This window comes from Artibeus jamaicensis, unplaced genomic scaffold, assembly GCF_021234435.1.
Source record: "Artibeus jamaicensis isolate MK-2021 breed Jamaican fruit bat unplaced genomic scaffold, CSHL_Jam_final contig_585, whole genome shotgun sequence".
Classification (NCBI taxonomy): Eukaryota; Metazoa; Chordata; class Mammalia; order Chiroptera; family Phyllostomidae; genus Artibeus; species Artibeus jamaicensis.
Window position 1 is genome coordinate 19,029,097 of NW_026521894.1, and position 17,254 is coordinate 19,046,350.

General features: G+C 38.7%; 1 protein-coding gene across 2 annotated transcripts in view; it reads right to left on the reverse strand.

Annotated features, from left to right (window-relative positions):
• The window catches only part of PGR (progesterone receptor), a 99,339-nt gene that overhangs the window by 13,140 nt on the left and 68,945 nt on the right, over window positions 1–17,254 (reverse strand). For both annotated transcript variants that reach the window (XM_037156978.2, XM_037156973.2), the window contains 2 exons: window positions 1,361–1,505; window positions 561–691 (listed from right to left, as the gene is read on the reverse strand). In XM_037156978.2, coding sequence (XP_037012873.2) covers window positions 561–691; window positions 1,361–1,505 — 276 coding nt within the window. The remainder of the gene's footprint in view (window positions 1–560; window positions 692–1,360; window positions 1,506–17,254) is intronic.

The following is a 17,254-nucleotide window of genomic DNA, read 5'->3' on the forward strand; positions in this document are numbered from 1 at the left end:
ATCTTCTCATCCATTTCAGTGGAAGACTCCCAGGTACCAGGAAAGGGCGGAGTCCCTGAATGAATGGAGCATGGGGTTTCTTGCTACCCACTGGAGTATGGCTGTGAGTGATCCACTGCTATTGCGTTATGTTGCTGTTGTCTGTAGTTATTTGTTATAACAGTTAGCTAACCTGACACAGGGACTAGTTCCAAACAAAATTGTGTAGTTTATATAGTAAATCCTTTGTGGGGTGGGGTAGAAGAAGCATAGTTTGTGTTTATGCAACATTAATTAGTTTATAATAACCTAAATGTGTGATTATAAAAAAGTCATTTAATCATGTTTTATCAGAAAAATGGAACTGGTTGCATTGACAGTTTGTTTTATGTGATAGGTAAAATCTGAGAAATATGAAGTTTTATTAATGTCTATGAGAGTACATCAGTGTTTTTCCTTTGTGCTTACAATAGAAGATGAATACTTTGTATATAATCATATGACCATATAGTTGTTGAAACTTTCCCAATGAACTAAAAATTAAGAAAGTAAGTATCTTATGTTACATTACTCATACTCACTTGTATTAAGAAGTAGCAATACTTTCATACAGAGGAACTCTTCTTGGGTCACTTGCAGCTTCACAAACTCCTGTGGAATCTGCCACATGGTGAGGCACAATGAGTAGAATGACGACTCCTTCATCCTCTGTCTTCCATGACACACAGCACCCACAGGAAAAGCAACAGCAAAAACACACATGCAGAGTGCATCAGCCAGCTTATGTAATTTTATCCAGAATATGGGATTTAGTAACTACCTTATTTATTACTAAAAATGACTTTTCATAAAGAATGTAATATTTGGAATCTTAAACATCTAAATGTTGGCACAATATTGAATTTTTGAGGTTAAGAAATTTTTAAGTTGTAAAACTGTATTAAATACACATTTCCAAAGTTAATGTTTTGCTTATTTATCATCCAAGTTTAGAAACATAGATAAATATTTAATTTGTCTTTAAGTATATTTCTTGAATATACTTAAATGTATACTCTAAGTACACATTCTTGAATTTAAAAAAAATGGATTTTCAACAACTATATATTGAAACAAAAGGAAAGCTCTCCAAATATCAAATTAACTGATAAAATTATATAATTCTGTAATATCAAATCAAACTTAACTCATATGAGGTAATTTTGATATTCTGTAATATCAAATCAAACTTAACTCATATGAGGTAATTTTGAGAAACCTTTCAGGAGAGCTATTACTTAGCCCACTAAACGTATGATTATCTATTGAAATGTAATTTTCACTATTATCCTACCTATATACTTGAGCTAATAGGAACAACAAAAGTCAAGTTACTACTTACTCATTTAGTACTAGATCAGGTGCAAAATATAGCATCTTCCCACTGACATGTTTATAGGACCTCCATCCCAGTCCAAACACCATTAAGCTCATCCAAGAATACTGGATGAGAGTTATCTGGTCATCAATATGTAAGTTTCTAAAACCTACAAAAGAAATTAAAAAATAACATGATCACAAAAATTCCTTGTGTCAGAAAGGTTGCAAATACACAGTAATTTGAAAATAAATGTAAGTACAGTAATATTTTCAACTTTAATATATTTCACATTAAAATCAGGAAATATTAATAAATAATAGATCTTGAAAACTTAAAAAGAAGCAGTGATTTGGGGAACCATTAAAATTAGTCACTGTGATTTAGTGCTTCTGGGAATTTGCTAATTGAATCAGTCATTGATTACTCACTCATGCAATACGTATTTATTGAGAACCATCTGGGCATTATGTTAAAATGCTGGGGTTACAAAGATGGACCAGACACCACCCTTGCCCTTAAAAGAACCTCACAAGTAAACAGGAGAAACAAGCTCTTAAGTACAGTGACAGAGAAGGTTACAGGGAGCATACCAGGCAATTGGAAGGTCAGGAAAAACATACTAAAAGGGAAAGAGATAATGCCCAGGCACTATACAATCCATTTGTTGAGGAAGCTTAATCTTTAAGACTTAAACATAAACTGGTTTTATTTTGTAAAACCACTGCTTTCAATTGTGCTATATCTAACTTTTCTTTAACTTCCCTCAATTATGTGTTGGGTAGATCTCATAGCTTTCTGGTCACTTCTGTTTCTTTGAAACACTCCAGCTTCATTTTAAACTCTCAGATGTTCAGAGACTGTGTGTGTGTGTGTGTGTGTGTGTGTGTGTGTGTGTGTGTGCATGAATGCTCTGGTCTTTCCCACCTTCACAATCTTTTAGGCCTTTCTCTGGTATTGATGGCAGAGGGAGGATAGCAGGGAAAGAACAAGTAACACAAAAGATCAAAGTCTTCTCTCCATCTCTTTCCAATTCTCTTTCTGCCTTCCTGGGGAACATCGCCAGCTGAGTACTGATGCACTTAAAGGAGGGAGAGCCAAAGACGTAAGTTTGGAGATATAGGCTGGGGTCACATTATGGATAGTCGTTATGTCTATTAAGGAGCAATGAGAGGGACATAGCATGATTTATATTATGGATGGTCCTTGGTAGCCACGTGGGGGGTGATTCCCAGGGAATGAGTCTGGACTTAGGGAAAGAATTTGGGAGCTATTGGCAAGGCCCAGGTGAGAGATGATGAAGACCCAATAAATGTCAACAGGTGGGAGTCAATAGGGCAGAGTGCATCAAAGAAACATTTAAAGAATAAAATCAAAGAAATTTGGCAAGTGATTGATTGCATGTAGGTAAGAGGAGAACGTTGCAAATAGATTTTTCAATATTTTACTTGAATGATGGATGATGGTAACAGGATTAATATGATAAAGGAGACACAGGCTACAAAAGTAGTAAGTTTTGGATATGTTTGAGGGCCTCTAGGTTCTCCAGGTAATAGCTGGACATTTGAATTAGAATAATGGAGGCATATCTGAGCTAGAAATATAAGTTAAGAAATTATTTGTACTTGAGTGTAACTGAAACAATGAAAGTGGATAAAATATTTTGTTATAGGTATAGAGAAAAACAAATGTTTTAGAACATCAACCGCTTTCCATAAACCTATTTAATAACATCTGTTCCCCTAAGAATCCATTGAAGTCCACCTACAAGTGACCATTTAAAAAATAAAACCAAAGAAAACTTAATTTCTTAGATCTCAAGGGTGAAAAGACATTTCTCTCCTGATTCTGTTAATCATCTCAGGGTTGGAGGCAGGAAAGTGTCTGGACCATCCATATACTCCACAGGGTCCCATCCTCATGTGAACAGCAGGAACTGCATACACATTTCCTACATGCATTATATACCAACAGATGGGTACTTGTCAGATGCGTCTAGAATATACTTCATGTGCTAGTAGAGATACAAAACAAATTATCATTTCATAAAACTCTTAGCAAGTTAGGTCTAATTAATTAATCAGACATCTTAAAACATTAACATATTTTCATTATTGTCTGCACTGATATATTTTTTATTCTCAGTACCTTTCTTAGTCAGTTGTAACTTTCTATGAAAATCATTATATAAAATGAAATATTTGACCTGCTATGCTATGTTTTTTTAATTGAACGGCTTTGTTATATGCTAATCTCTGAGTAGTTTTTAAAATCTGACCAAATTATGTAACAGTTAATTCACTTGTTCATTTTTGAAAACAGATTTTGCTTGTATTTACATATTTGCATTTATTTTACCCTTTTTTTGTTTGTTTTACATTCTGGGATTATTAAACACTAGAAATTCTGAAACATTTTTATTATAATATAAAAGACAAATGTTGCTGAAGTAACTTAAACCTTATGAAATTATCAGTATTTATAGCAGAAAGTATACTCTTTCCATTTAACAGAATGAAATATAACTCAGAGCTTTATTTACTCCATCATTTAGGCAGCTTATCTGTGATCCACGTAACATGTTAAATTGACTTGAATATGCCTGATCCAGAAGTGCAATTTTTTCCCAATTAACTGTAATATAATTCATTACTTTATACTGAAACAGAGACGGGAACACTGCGATCGAATCCCCATTGACGATAATGATCTGGGAAACTCAGTACATTTGAGACGATGATCAAAATGAAAACCTTCACATAAAGAAGTGATGGATGATCCCTAATTATGTTTAATAGGTTTTAAAGAAAAATACCCTCTCCTTTTATGTGGCTTGACCTGACAACTTTTTGAAAGAACACTGTTACAAGCTGTCCAATTGTTAATGCTTTAAAAAAGAATAAAAAAAAATTAAGAACAGCCTAACAATAACCAGAGGGGAGTAGGTGAGGGGACAATGGGGGGAGGGGCTTTCAGGAACTACTATAAAGGACACACGGACAAAACCAAGTGGGAGGGTGGAAGCAAGGGAGGGAGGTGGGTTTGGCTGGGGTGGGGGGAGTGGTGGGGAGAAAATGCAGACAACTATAATTGAACAACAATAAAATAATTTTAGAAAAAGAATACAGTAGATTACTAGCAGTTTGACCTGCTAGTTCTCCTATTCCCACATTTCTGATAAAATATATAGATTTTGCTTCTGCAGAAACTACCACATATTGAAATAGAAAATCTACAACAAAGGCAGAGCATTAAGTACCTCAGCATCTTCTGACACAAAGGAGGAACTTGGAGTAGCACAGAAGAGCTTCAGCACAGTCAGTGTAATCACTGACATATATTTGATGGCATTAACATAAGAACGAAGACCATGTTTAATGGTCTAAGCAAGCATGGTTCTTTTCATATCAAAGTCATAATTTAAATTTCTATAAATAATTTTAAGCACCTATTCGGGATGAAACATTATGCTTGAAACTAGGCATAAAGATTGCACAGATGCTGTTTCTCTCTTTAGCACTGGTGAGACAGATAAAAAAATGTAGAACATAATTGTAACTCGGAGTAGTAGTGGTGTGTTTGAAAAAGGCAAGGGTGATATGGGAGAATAGGTGCCCTTTAACTCAATCTGGGAAGTTATCCTAGGGGAAATTTTCCTCGGGGAAATAATGGGTGACTGGATGTCTGGAGGCAAATTGGGGACCAGCCAGGGGAAGATTTAGGAGAAGAAAAGGGCTTCCAGATAGGGAGAACAAAAGCAGCAAAAGAAAGGAAATAGAGCAAAGAACACTGTGAGAACTGAATCTTGTGATAATGTTGCAAATTCAGGAATGTTGCAAATTCAAGAATCAAATCACAGAAAGGCCTTGGATGATAATATCTGAACACTTCTCTGGAAGCAGAATAATATAATTAATTATAATTGTTTTAGAAAGATGATTTTGGAGGCAGAATAGAGGATTGTTTTGGGACAGTGTGAAACTGTGGTAATAGGCTCAGTGTGCGGGGAGGAGTGGGTACGACAGAATTCTAGGAAAAAATGATGAGGACCTAAAGTAAGTCAGGGCAGTAGCTGTGGAAGCAGCATGTGTAATGAATTATATAGTGAATTAGTAGAGATGAGAGAATTTGATAACTCATCGGACAGGAGGTGACGGAGAAACGTGAGCTGAGGGATAGAACCCAGATTCTATCTCAGGTGCCATTTCGAGATACAGAAAATGCTGTTAGGTTTATGGAATAAGTTTATGCTGACTCGGAAGTTCAACCTAGTGGAAATGTATTAGCAGTTGAAATACATTGTCCAATAAGTTCAGCAGAGGGTCTGGGTTGATACTATGTATTTAGCAGTCATCAGAATATAATGGTTGTTGAAGACAGGCTGTGCAAAAGTCCATTCACACTGTGTAGAGTGAGAAACTAATGGTGTAACTGGAAGAATAAATCTATACAAGAAACAGAAAATATGTAAATTGAGGGAATGTATGTACCCAGATGGGGAGCAATGACTGCCAAAGGAAGAGTGTCAGCGAGAAATGGTTTTTATCAATGGCCTCAAGAGGCATGTCAATTTGGTAAGGGTTGACAGTACGTATTTGATTTGGTAATCATTTTGTTAGCATTGGCAAAAATAATTTCACTAGAATAAGATCTTAGAAAAATCATTTTTGAAAGTTTCATAAAGTATTATTAAAGCCTAACTTTACTCCTAAAGTCTAATCTAACTTTTTTACCATCACTTCTATAGAGGAAGCAATTTGATTTATTCATTTTATTTGGGAAGAAAGAAAAAAAAATCCTTTGTCTCAAATACAATGGTTGTCGCTGACCCAAAAGATATTTTGGCATGCTTCAAAGGCAGAAAATGTGGCAAAGGACTGATTCAATCTTCTGAAACTGATGACTGCAAGTAGTCTGGCTGAAACCAAGAAGTATTTATTTAAAAATGCAGTGTTAAAAATGACAAAGCACTGAACTGAATAGATTTTTTTTACCAAATAAATGAAAGAATCAAGACAAAATTTCCGAAGTCTACCCTGACTTGTAAGACTGCTATCAGCCCATAACTGATGCTTCTGAATTTACTTTCTGCCACTCTCTCCAATATAAATTTATTCTCAGTGTTTTTTTTTTAACTTGGGTGATAAAACCCCCAGGAAAGTAGTACTTATCGTAGTCATGTTTGAGAAACCATACGCACAAATGGATTTTCTCAATCAGCAGCTATTAAAACCGTTGTAATACTTTTTCTGTTATTAAGGAACCCTCATATTTAAAAAAGTTCAGGACCATTCTTATGCTTGACTAATTCATTATTCACCAAACTGCTTTTCCTATTTCACGTCATCAGCCACACTAATCCTTCTATCTGGAATGCTTTCTCTTCTTATTAGGAGTTATAAAGGTTTCATTTCTTTTTGAAGGTACAATTTAACTGACACCTTGTCTCAAACCTTCTCTAGTCCCTGAAGCCAAAAATGTTCTTCTTTCCCCATTTTCTTTATATATGTATCTTTTGTCACCTTCACAATAGTTGTTTGGGTATCTTATCTATCCTAGAGGATAGAAAGTGACTTAATAGAAAAAATATGTTTTCTTTAATTTTTAAAATTTTGCAAATATTGTGTTGCTTTACTCTCCAAATAAGAAAATGTTACCTATTGACATTGCAGCAAAAAATCTATGTAAAATCATTCATATATAAATGTAATTTGTCAGAAGATGCAATGTATCCACACAGGCCATTTATAAATGTGCTGTCATGAGGCTGAAATATCTTTCAAGTGTCCATGAAATAGTGGCAAGAGAAAAATTCTGAGATGCCCTGAGTTAAACTACAGAGGGCCAGAAATGGAAGAAAGAGACAAGAGTTATAAACTAATTAGTAGCTGCAGGACAACTAATAGACCGCTCACATTCCTGAATATGTTAGAGCTCTAAATCAACTTCCAGGTGGCTAATTATTTATTTATTTTTAAAGTAGATTTTATTGATTATACTCTTAGAGTTACCCCAATTTTTCCCCTTTATCCCCCCTCCACCCTGTACCCCGCAACCCTCCAGCATTCCCCCTCCTTAGTTCATGTCCATACGTCGAACATATAAGTTCTTTGAGTTCTCTGTTTCCTATACCATTTTTGACCTCTCTGTATCTATTTAATGTCTTGGTAGGCATTATGCTTCTTATTCCCTGTACCTACCTCCCTATTCCTCCCTCCCCCCTCCCCACTGAAATCCCTCCACGTGATGTCCATTTCTCTGATTCTGTTCCTGTTCTAGTTGTTTGCTTAGTTTTTGTTTTCCTTTCTTTCCTTTTTTTTAAGGTTCATTTGTTGATAGTTGTGAGTTTGTTGTCATTTTACTGTTCATATTTTTATCCTCTTTTTCTTAGATAAGTCCCTTTCATGTTTCATATAATAAGGGCTTGGTGATGATGAACTTCTTCAACTTGACCTTATCTGGGAAGCATTTTATCTGCCCTTCTATTCTAAACGACAGCTTTGCTGTATAGAGTAATCTTGGATATAGGACGTATTGCTGCCTTTCATGACTTCAAATACTTCTTTCCAGCTACTTCTTGCCTGCAAGTTTTCTTTTGAGAAGTCAGTTGATACCCTTATGGGTACTCCTTTGTAGGTAACTCTCTCCTTTCCCCTTGCTTCTTCTAGGATTTTCTCTTTATGTTTAATCTTGGGTAACTTAATGATGATGTGCCTTGGTGTGTTCCTCCTTGGGTCCACCTTCTTTGGGACTCTCTGGGATTCCTGGACTTCCTGGAAGTCTCTTTCCTTTGACAGATTGGGGAAGTTTTCCTTCATTATTTGTTCAAATAAGTTTTCAACTTCTTGCTATTGTTCTTCTCCTTCTGGAACCACTATAATTCGAATATTGGAAAATTTCAAATTGTCCCAGAGGTTCAAAAGTCTCTCTTCATTTTTTGGATTCTTGTTTCTTCATTCTGTTCTGGTTGGATGTTATTTCTTCCTTTTGTTCCAAATTGTTGCTTTGAGCCCTGGTTTCCTTCCTGTCACTGTTGCTTCCCCAAATATTTTGCTTTGTTTCATTTTGGGTATCTTTCATTTGTTCTTTCATTTTTCAACCAAGCTCAATCAGTTCTGTGAGCATTTTGATGACTAGGGCTTTAAATTCTCCATCAGCTAAACTGGCAATCTCCTCATTGCTTAGCTCTCTTTCTGAAGTTTTGCTCTGTTCTTTTGTTTGGGCCATATTTCTTTGTTCATGGCACCTGTTAGGTTGTAAGGGGCAGGGCTTTAGGTGCCACCTGGGCAGGGCAACCCTCCTTGCTGTGCTGCTTGTGGGGGAGGGGCCAGAAAGGGAACAGTGCAGCTTGCCTGCTTGACTCTAGCCCACTTTCCAATGAACTCTCATGTGAGACTGGGAGTTTCTCCCACCAAGGCAACCACCACAGTCCACAGCCAGCTCTGAGTCTCAGTTGCCCCCTAAGTCAGCCCCACCCTCGCAGCCTGCTGCCTTGCTGCGGGTTCTCTCAGTCTGCCACCTTACCAATCTGCTTGCTCTGTTTGACTGTTTCTTTAATTCCGTGGTTCTTGGAGTTCTATGAAGTTTGATTTTCTGGAGCTTCTGCTCTTTTATTGATTTTAGATTGGTTATTATCCTCCGTTTGGTTGTGTGAGGAAGCAAAGGGTTTCTACATATGCCTTCATCTTGGCTGGAACTGTCCAGGTGGCTAGTTAAAAAGAAGTAGCCAGACACCACCTCATCCTGCTTATGCAATAAACTTCCAGGACTATTGCACACAACCAATCAAAAGTAGTAAATTGGGCCTGCAAACCAAAGGGTCGCAGTTTGATTCCTAGTCAGAGCATATGCCTAGGTTGCAGGCCAGGTCCCCAGCAGGGGGCACACGAGAGGCAACTACACATTAATGTTTTTCTCCCTTCCCCTCTCTCTAAAAATAAATAAATGAAAAAAAAAAGTAGTAACTCTCTCTTCCCTAAGGACTGTGCACCTATACTAGAATTGCCCCATTTCACACTTTCCCGCCCTCCCCTTTAACTGTTGCCAGTATAAATTCTTTCAAAAACATGCCTTTTCCATTGAGCACTGCTGTTGGAGGTTTAGACTTAATGCCTCAGGACCTAGTTCTTTTCTGGCCAGCTTTGGCTAAATAAACCCTTTCTTTTTAAAAATAGTTTTGGCTGTCAAATTTGTTTGTTTGTTTAACAATAGAAAAAAGATTATCTCTAAAATATTATGAGAGAGATGTTAGATAAACACGATTGTTCTAACAGGTCCAAGAAAATAGAAGAGCTAGACAAAAAAGAAATGAGGAAGTCATGACTTGGCAACAAGAATGCTCTCAGGGGCCTGCAGATGTGTCCCAGGGCCCTTATGCATGCTGTCACCTTTTTTATGATTATCATTCCTGATTGCAATCTGACATCCCCAATACATTTTCTTATTGTGAAAGGATGATCTGAATTTCCAACATATTTTCCTAGCAGTACCTCCTTTTGGACTAAAATAAGTACACAGACATCCTGTTGTGTTAGTCCACTTCATTTAACAAAGTCCATCTCTCACAGAGCGATCACCTGTGAGTGAATGGAGATTCAGACAGAGTCAAGACAGCAGAGAGACAAAAGGCTGCGGGAAATTGAGACACTGCTACTAAAGGGGTCACACACTTAGTTACTCTCTCCACGTTCCAGGGCAGGGGCAGCAGTTCTACAAACACCCGTGTCATATAGGAACAAGTAAATTGACTAACTTTAAGATCAGGGGTGGATGGGGCAGGATCAGGAGAACTCTTTGGATACAGAAGCACTGGCAGGCACCATTGTTCTTTTGCTCAGCTCTCTTCCCACCCAGATGACCCTGTGAAAGCCAGTGCAAAATTTGTCACTGTCCATTAACCTGGCACCACTTGCCCAGTCTACACAATTGCCCAGCCCTGGCATCTCCCTGAGACACTGCTCTACTCAACCTGGTCGCCCACTCAGAGCATCTTCCGGTGGCCTGCAAACCCAACAAAAGTAGCAGCCAGCCTCATGTAGCACACCAAAGGCTCCCAAACCTCCTACAAGTGGTAGCTGACCTCCACTTGCACTGTAGTTCTCACCAAAAGCCTCCGAGCATGTCACAAGTGGCAGCCAGTCTCAGCTTGCAAGGTAGCTCCAACTAAGCTGCCCCAAGACTGGTACAAGTGGCTGGAAGACTTGGCTTAGACTATAGTTCTACCAAGACCCTTCAAGCCTGGCACAAGCAGCAACAAACTGTAGATCGTGTCATAGCTCCTCCCAAGCAGCCCCAAACTCAGCAAAGGCAGCAGCTGACCTTAGTCCCCACATGAGCCCCTGACCAGGTACTCTGGACTCCACACATCCAGTGGCTGGCTTGAGACTGCACCAAAGGCCCATCCAAGCAGCTGCACAACTGAGACCCCAGAATAGCAACCATGGATGGCACTAGAGCTCTGTTAAAGTGGAGAATTCCACTTCTTAGAGTCAGCTCTCACACAACAGCTCATCCCATGTAGTCATAGCAACCCCTCACAGACAGTCAGCCTGAAGGTCAGTCTCACTTTCTAAAGATCAAGCAGCAGTCAAGTCTAATTATAACAGGAGTGCACAGAAAACACACCTTCAGTGCCTGGCTCAGGTTACCAGGGGTATTGCACTACTGGACTCCATAGGACACCTTCTTGTAAGACCATCCTTTCAAGCCTAGGAGATGTAGCACACCTACCCAATAACTACACAGAACTACGAAAATGAGGTGAAATACATATCCCACATGAAAATATAGGATCAAAACTCCAGAAAAAAGAATGAGACAAAATGGAGACAAGCAATACACTAAGTAGAGTTCAAAACATTGGTAACAAAGATGCTCAAAGAACTGAAGAAAATAGATGAACTCAGTGAGAACTGGAACAAAGAGATAGAGATAGACAATATAAAAATGATGAATAAGAAATGAATAATACAATAACTGAATTGAAAAAGACAGTTGAGGGAATCCACAACAGATTAGATGAACCAGAAGAATGAATCAGCAATACAGAATTTAAAAATAGCAAAAAGAAAAATGAGGATAGTTTAAGGGACCTCTGGCACATCAAGTTACCAACACTCCCAAAAGAAGAAGGGAGAAAGAAAGATATTGAAACATATTTTAAGCAATAATGACTAAAACATTTCAGAAACCTGGTGAAGGAAATAGACATATAGTACAAATCCAAGAAACAAAGTCTCAAACAAGATGAATTCAAAGAGAGCAACATCAAGACATATTACCATTAAAATGCAAAGTATTAAAGACAAAGAAAGAATCATAACAGCAGCAAGAGAAAAGCAGCTAGTTACATACATGGAAGCTCCTACGTGACTGTCAGCTCATTTTCAACAGAAACTTTGGAGGCCAGAAGGGATTGGCATTATATATCCAAAGTCATGAATGGGAAAAACCTATAACCAAGAAAACTCTATGTAGCAAAGTAATTATTTAGACTTTAAGGAGAGACAGAATTTCACAGACAAGCAAAAGGTAAGGAGTACATCACAAGAAACCAGAAGCACAAGAAATGTTAAAAGGACTTTAAATATAAAAAATAAAAGGCCAAACTGAAAATAAAAAACATAGGAAAGGAAAAAATCTCACTAAAAAAGTCAAACACTTAGTGAAAGTAGTGAATCAACCAATTATAAAGCTAATGCAAAGGTTAGGAGACAAAAATAGTAACGTCATGTGTAAACGCAATAATAAATGAAGGGATACACATACACAGAAGAGGTAAATATGATCACAAAAATCATACTTGTGGGGGGCTGAGTAAAAAATGTAGTGATTTTAGAATGTATTCAAACTTAAGCTTCCATCAACTTAAAACAGATTGTTATGATGGACTGCAATAGATTGGTATATATGATACACATGATAACCATAAACCAAAAACCTACAATAGACACACAAAAAGTAAAGAGAAAGAAATCCAAGCATAAACTACAGAAAGTCACCATAGTTCAAGAAAGCCAGAAAAAAAGAAAGGAACCAAGAAGAACCACAGGTTCTTATTGTTGTGCAAGTAAAAAATTAATAAAATGGCAATAACTACATACCTGTCTTATTATTAACTAATAATTACTTTAAATGTAAATGGATCAAATGATCCAACTAAAAGACATAGGGTGGCTTATGATATAAAGAAAGAGCACCCATATCCTGCCTAAAAGAAACTCACAAAGACTGCAAGTGAAGGGATAGAAAAAGATATTTCACATAAACAGAAATGAAACGAAAGCTACAGTGACAATACTTACATCAGACAAAACAGACTTTAAAACAAAGCCTGTAACAAGAGAGAAAAAAGAGCATTACATAATGATGAACCGAGCAATCCAACAAAGGAGATAACTCGTGTAAACATCTATGTACCCAACATAAGACCACCTAAATACATAAAGCAAATATTAACAGACATAAAGAAAGAGATCGACATTATACAATAATAGTAGGGGACTTTAAGAATACACTTAGATCAACAAACAGAGCATTCAGAAAGAAAATCAACAGAGACTGCATCTTTACAAGACATGTTAGATCAGAAGTCTAATGGATACATACAGAACATTCCACCACAAAACAGCAGAATATACATTCTTTTCAAGTGTACATGGAACATTTTCCAGGATAGACATGCTGGACCACAAAGAAGTCTCAATAAGTTTTAAAAGACTGGACTTTTAGTCAAGATGGCAGCACAGGTAAACACAGCTCGCTTCCTCATACAACCACAGCAAAATTTCAGCTAAACTATAGTACCAATATCACTTAGAACTATCAGAAAATCAATCTGCATGGAAGTCTGAAAACCAAGGAATTAAACAAACCACATTCACACAGAAGGGTGGGAGGGAGAGAGGGTTGGAGATGCGGAGATGCAGAATGGGCAGGTCCCGCAACCATGTGTGGTGGATGGGAAAGACTGATATCCCAGGAGCAAGGGATTCCAGCCCCACACCAGACCACCCAGCCATGGGTTCTGAGGCCCCAAAGATAAGTCCCCATAATTTCTAGCTGTAAAAGCCAGTGGGGGTTGGGTTGGCAGAAGAAACTGCAGGATTCTCAGGCCTCTCCTCTTAAAGGGCCTCCCACTGCACATGAACTTACTTAGACTCACTCCATCTGGGCTTCAGCACTTGGGCAGAAGCTTGAAGGGCACCAGTGGCACACAGGAAGGAACTGAAGTGTCTCGCATCACAGAAAGATCTGGGGTACAGCCCCCTCCCAGACAGAACTGCAGACAGTGGGCATTGTGCCTTTTCTGAGCCCTCTGTACACAGAGCCACAGTGCAGCAGCACCATATTTGAATCTTCATCAACCTGGCTCACACAGTAAGCCCTATTCTGATGATTACCTAAGGGTCCACACCATCCAACTTACAGGCCAGCCCAAGCTGGTAACAGTGGATTTTCCACATGAAGGGCTGGGCCAGTCATAGGCTTCAGTCCTTCCTAAACCTGCTCAAAAAGCACGAGCTGAGCCCAGCCCCTGTACCTCTTTCTGAGTGGCCCCAGGCCCAGCATGAGCAGAAGACATCTGCAGATCACTTCATAGCTTATGCCAAGGGACCCTAGACAGAACACAAGTGGAGACTAATCTTGGCCTGCACTACCTGGAAATGCGAGATCTTGCACACCCAGTGGACAGTTACAGACCAAGTCAGGGCACCACCCAACCACTCCACAAGCCATGGAGGAAGGTGGTTGCTGGACAGGGGTCACAGCTAGTTTACCAGTTACCTGGACTGGGTAAATCCTTCTCACTGAGCTGCTGACAGAAATCAAGACTCATCTACAAGAGAAAGGAATACTCAGCTCACATGGAGGGTGCACCTTGAGAACTCAGCTGGGGGATGTGGGAGGCTGTGCAACTGAGCCCTACATGACACCTACTACATTAGGCTATGCTGCCAAGACACAGAGTCAAAGAAGTTCTACCTACTACATAGAAACTTCTAAGCCGTTCCTCCTAAAGAAACCTCACATGGACTTAATCAGACTCACATCCTCTGAGGTTTGCCACTGGATTAGCAGCTTGAAAGGCACCAGTGGCATACAGGGAGAAACTGAAGTTTGTGTCCAGCATCAAGGTGAGAGCTGGAGGACAGTTTTCTCCCAAAGAGAAAGGGGACAGAGGCCACTGATCCTTTCCTGAACCCTCCCCTACATAGGAATACAGCTGGCAGGCAGGTGGTATATCTAAGAGTCCATCTACCTGGCTAACACTGTTTGCTCTGCCCTGGAGATCCCCTGAGTGTCTGGCACACCCAACTTATGGACTCATCCAACTGATTAGCAGTGGCTTTTCCATATGAATGGCTGGTCTCAGCTCATTCTTCACAACTTCCTAAATACTCTCACACAAGCAACAGACAGCCTCAGCAAGACCCCAGCTCCCATACCTCTTGTCGAGTGCCCCCAGGCCTGGCACTAGCAGCAGCAGCCTAGGTTCAGAGCTTGGATTCACCTGGAAACCTCTAAGTCTAGCAGAACTAGCAGCAATTTGGAGATTGCTTTATAGTCCATGCAGCATGGCCCCAGGCAGAAAATAAGTGGCAGTAGATCTTGGCCTACACCACCTGGGATACCCCAGAGCCTGTGCACCGAACGGACAGGTACAGACCACGTTGGAGCACTACAATTCTGCCTATTCACAGCTGATCCTCTATGAAGGGCTAATGTTGGTGGTCAGTGGTCAAAGCCAGTACTTGCAAGCAAGTGGCCTGGGTAAGTACCTTCCATTAATCTTCCAAATGCAATGAAGGCTCAACTACAAGAGGAGGATGTAGTCAGCCCACATGAAGGGAACATCTTGAGTACCCAGTTTGGTGATAGGGGGGCTGTGTTACTGGACCCTACAGGACACCTACTACATTAGGCCATGCTACCAAGACAGAAAGTCATAGAAGCTCCACCTAATACACAGAAACAAACATAGGGATGCTGTCAAATGAAGAGGCAGAGAAACACGGCCCAAATTAAAATATCAAAACTTCAGAAAAAGAACCAAACAAAATGGAGAAAAGCAATCTATCAGATGTAGAGTTGAAAACACTGTTTATAAGGATGCTCAAGAAACTTAGTGAGGACCTCGAACGCATAAGAAAGATCCAGAGAGAAATGAAAGGTACACTAATTGAATTAAAGAACAATTTACAGGGAAACAACAGTACAATGGATGAAGCTGAAAATCAAGTCAACGATTTGCAACATAAGGAAGCAAGAAACAACCAATCAGAACAATAAGAAGAAAAAAGAACCCAGAAAAACAAGGCTAGTGTAAGGAGTCCCTCAGACAACCTCAAGTGTTCCATATTTGCATCATACGGGTGTCAGAAGAAGAGAAAGAGCAAGAAATTGGAAATCTATTTGAAAAAGTAATAAAAGAAAAGTTCGCTAATTTGGTGATGAAATAGAGGAAGCACAGAGAGTTCCAAAAGAGATAAATGCAAAGAGGCTCACTCCAAGATATAGCATAATTAAAATGCTAAATGTTAAAGATAGAGAATCTTAAAAGCAGCAAGAGGAAAGCAGTTAGTTATCTACAGGGGAGTTCCCATAAGTCTGTCAGCTGATTTCTCAAAAGAAACTTTGCAGGATAGGAAGAATTGGAAAGAAATATCCAAAGTCATGAAAAGCAGAGACCTACAACCAACATTGCTCTACCTAGTAAAGCTATCATTTAGAATTGAAGGGCAGATAAAGAGCTTCCCAGACAAATAAAAAATTAGAGTTCATCATCACCAAATCATTATTATATGAAATGTTCAAGGGAGTTATTTAAGAAAAAGAAGATCAAAACTGTGAACAATAAAGTGGCAACAAATAAATATCAACGATTGAAACTAAAAAACAAATTAAGCAAACAAGAAGAACAGAGACAGAATCCTGGATACTGAGAGCATTTTGATGGGTGCGAGATGGGAGTGGAATGTGGATGAATGGGTGAAGAGTTGAGGGGATTAAGTACAAATAGGTAGTTACAGAATAGGTATGGGAATGTAAAGTACAGTATAGGAAATGGAGTAGCCAAAGAACTTATACACATGACCCATGAACATGAACAAAAGTGTGGGGAGTACCTGAAAGAGAGGTGGGTGCTGGGTGGAGGGGGGCAAAGGGGAAAAATTGGGACAAGTGTAACAGCATAATCAATAACATATAATTAAAATAAATAAAAAGTTATATGCACTCCCGTGTTCAATGCTGCATTACTTTCAATAGTCAAGACATGGAAACAACTAAGACACCAATCAATATATTAATGGATAAGGAAAACATGGTATATATTGACCATGGAATATTACTCAGCCATAAAAAAGAGTAAAATATTGCCATTTGTGACAATATGGATACATAGACCTAGGAGGTACTATGTTAAATGAAATGTCAGACAGAAAATGACAAATACCATATAATTTCCCTTACATGTGGAATCTAAAAAATAAACTTAATGAACAAACAAAGCAAAACAACAACAAACTCATACATACAGAGAACAAACTGACAATTGCCAGATAGGAGGGTGGGGGGCAATGCTGAAAATTTTCAGAGATTTAGAAGTACAAACTGCCAGTTATAAAAATAGTCATGGGATGCTCTGGCTGGTGTGGCTGAGTGGGTTGAATGCCAGCCTACAAATTGAAAAGTCATTAGTTCAATTTTGAGTCAGGGCACATGCCTGGATTGCAGGCCAGGCCCCCAGTTGGGGGTATGTGAGAGGCAACCAATCAATGTTTCTCTCTCACATTAATGTTTCTCTCCCCCTGTTTCTCCCTCCCTTCTCTTCTCTCTAAAAAATATATTTAAAAAAATTTTTAATTGTCACAGGATATAAAGTACTACATATCAAATATAATCAATAATACTGTA